This window comes from Plasmodium reichenowi, chromosome 14 (genome assembly GCF_001601855.1).
Source record: "Plasmodium reichenowi strain SY57 chromosome 14, whole genome shotgun sequence".
NCBI classification, from domain to species: Eukaryota; Apicomplexa; class Aconoidasida; order Haemosporida; family Plasmodiidae; genus Plasmodium; species Plasmodium reichenowi.
Genome location: NC_033659.1, coordinates 1,132,288 through 1,135,439, shown reverse-complemented (window position 1 = coordinate 1,135,439; position 3,152 = coordinate 1,132,288). Strand labels below are relative to the sequence as shown.

Genomic DNA, 3,152 nt, shown 5'->3' with positions numbered 1-3,152 from the left:
ACTTGAAAAAATAAAATAATACATTTATTATCGTTATATGTATAAAATAATAATAATCATAAAAAAAAAAAAAAAAAAAAAAATACTATATATTACAAGTCTGCATTTATTCCCGTTTGAAGGAGTGTTAATTTATCTCCTAAACTAAGAGCAATACCCTATAAAATAAATAAATAAAAATAAATATATAAATAAATAAATATATAAATAAATATATAAATATATATATATATATATATATATATATATGTGACCATTTGGTTTGTTTTATTTTATTTCCTCTTACTTGTGTTCTGCTACGAACTCTTATGCTACCAGACAATTTTCCGTCGGCACTTTTCTGAACAGACAAGTTAGCTAGCGAATCTTCTCCAAATATACTTCTTGAAAACAAATTAACCGAGAAGAATGCCGAATTATTAACTAAGCATTTTAAATCTTCCAAGGTCGAAATGTAAGAAATGTATATATCTATGGGGCTTATGTTTACTTGGTTTACGTTGTTTTTTATTTCCATGTCGTAATATTCAAGAGGCATAAATCTCTCTACAATGGTCATATTGGTATTTTTTATAATTAGTTTGAGTAATTCAAAGGCATCCCTATAAAACAAAACAAAATAAAACAAAATAAAAAATAATAATAAAATAAACAGTTTGTTTAATATGAACAGAGATAATACATACATACATATATATATATATATTTTTTTTTTATTTTTTTTTATTTTTTTTTTTTTTTTTAGTTACTACCTTATGGATGTATGGATATTAATTTTATTTTCCCATTCAAACTCAGACCACATAATACGAAACAAATGAGAAGATATAAAAGAGGCGTTTATATAATCAGTCATATTTATATGTAATTCATTTAAAACAATATAATTTTTATGATTGTCATTTTTTCTTTCATAAAACACATATCCGAATATAATTCCGGCTTCTGTGGTATGTACTTTTACACTTATTTTAAATTTTTTTTTTTCATTAGGAGATAAATTAAATTCCGGTATTTTATCAATAGGTTTTAAATTTCCATGTGTTGATAAATTAATATAGATATTTTGTAAATATACATTGGATTGATTATATACATAAATTTCAATTATTAAATTAACATTTGATATTATTGGTAATGCTTCTATAAAAATATCATCATCTGTACCCGTTAAAATTTGTGAATTATATAACTTGGCTAGAAATAAGGAAGAATAATTATATTTTATGGATGGATATTGAAATTCATTTTCTTCAAACAGCATATCATTATTTAATGTATATTTTAATTTTAATTTTTCTAAGTTCTCATTTATACATACAGATGATGTTTCTTCATCTAACATATTTAATATATTTTTCTTTTCTTTTAATACTCTGAAATATATATCATCATCTACATTTTCCTTTTCTCCTTGATCATTTAAAAATAAATTATTCCTTGAATATGTTCTCTTCTCGAATTTGTTGTTACCATCATTTATGTTGTTATCATCATTTGTGTTGTTACCATCATTTATGTTGTTATCACCATTTATGTTGTTATCACCATTTATGTTGTTATCACCATTAATATTATTTGTGTACATGTTAGTTCTTTTCATATATTTATAATTCGAACCATATATACTACAATACTTCTCTTCCTCCTTTTCTAAAAATTTGTTATAATAATAATCTCCATCTATAAATATTTTTATCAACTTTTTACTTTGTTCATCTAATTCTTTTTTGTTAGCTGTAAAATAGAAAAAAATTTTCAAGCATTGATTTATTCTTATAACGTTACTATCATATTCATATATATTATTAGTATCAGGTTTCGAATTTTTTTCTCCTATATATTTAATAATACTAGCCAAAATATAAATACATTTATTTCTATACTCATTAATATCATGTTCTGTTATTTTGTTCTTTGAATTAGTTGGGATCCTATTTGGCTCCTTTGATATAAGAGGCTCTTCCATATCTAATGTATTATTATTCGTAAGATGATTAAGAAAATTTTCATGTTTTATTAAGGAATCTTTCATTTCTTTTTCTTCTTTTGAACAAATAATTTCATTTTGATTTAAAATAAAATCAAAAGAATTATTCATCTTTGATAATAATTTTAAATATAATTTTGTTAAACATACACAAATAACAGATAAAAGTATATCATCATTTTCATATAAAATATTATATACAAATGTATTTTCCTTATTTTTATCATTATTTTTATTACATATATTTTGATTCTTTAAAAAGGCTTCAGTAGCATATGTGCCATCTTCTAATATGACTGTTTTGGTTTGTATATTTGAATTTGATAAATTAAAATTAATATTTCCATTTTTTTTAAATCTTTCATTTTGTATTTTATTTATCATATCATTTTCTAAACTATTATTTAATAGAGGAGATAAATTATCATATAAATTATTCAGAAAATTTATCATCATATGTTCGTTAAACATATACTGTCCTATAACCCAAAAAAAAATTCTTAGGATTGTAGCTTTTTTAATATCGAATATGGAATCTATCATTTTTTCAAGTATGTTATTTTGAAAGTTATTATTTTTGACTAGCTTACGTATACAAACAGCAGCTTCATAATTTATTTCTTGTTCATTATGATTTACATATATAAGAAGAAGGTCTACAATATGTAAACAATCACTAGAATATAAATTACAAATATGTTGAAGTGATTTTATAAGAATTTTTTTATAGCTTGTAACTTCTTGATAGTTTGTTGACAAATTGTTCTTACCAAAATTGTTGTGATTATTAAAATTGTTATTATTGCTATTATTATTGCTATTATTATTATTGCTATTATTATTATTATTATTATTACTATCATTATTATTCGTAGATCCATTATTGTTGCTCATATTCATGTTTGTATTATTATTATTTGTTGTAGTAATATGTTTGGTATATACCACTTGATCATTCAATTTTAATAATTCCTTTTTTAATACGTTTAATACCAGATGTACATTTCTCTTTGTCAACACATGCAATACCAAATTTAATATCTTAACTTTTATGTCTCGTGAAGGAAAATTTAAAGCTCTCAATAAATCCATTGCATAATTTTCCAATATGTTTTTCCATTTACACATAATATAATACAACTTATCGATAACAATTAATTTA

At 21.7% G+C, this 3,152-nt stretch overlaps 1 protein-coding gene across 1 annotated transcript in view; it reads right to left on the bottom strand.

Annotated features, from left to right (window-relative positions):
• Positions 1–92: 92 nt before the first annotated feature.
• PRSY57_1429100 (coatamer beta subunit, putative) overlaps positions 93–3,152 on the bottom strand; it is a gene marked incomplete at both ends in the record, with an annotated part of 4,442 nt that continues 1,382 nt past the window's right edge. Inside the window, 3 exons of the mRNA XM_012909891.2 lie at positions 93–158; positions 287–602; positions 753–3,152. The exon at positions 753–3,152 is cut by the window's right edge and continues 1,382 nt beyond it. Of these exons, the coding sequence (XP_012765345.2) occupies positions 93–158; positions 287–602; positions 753–3,152 (2,782 nt within the window). The remainder of the gene's footprint in view (positions 159–286; positions 603–752) is intronic.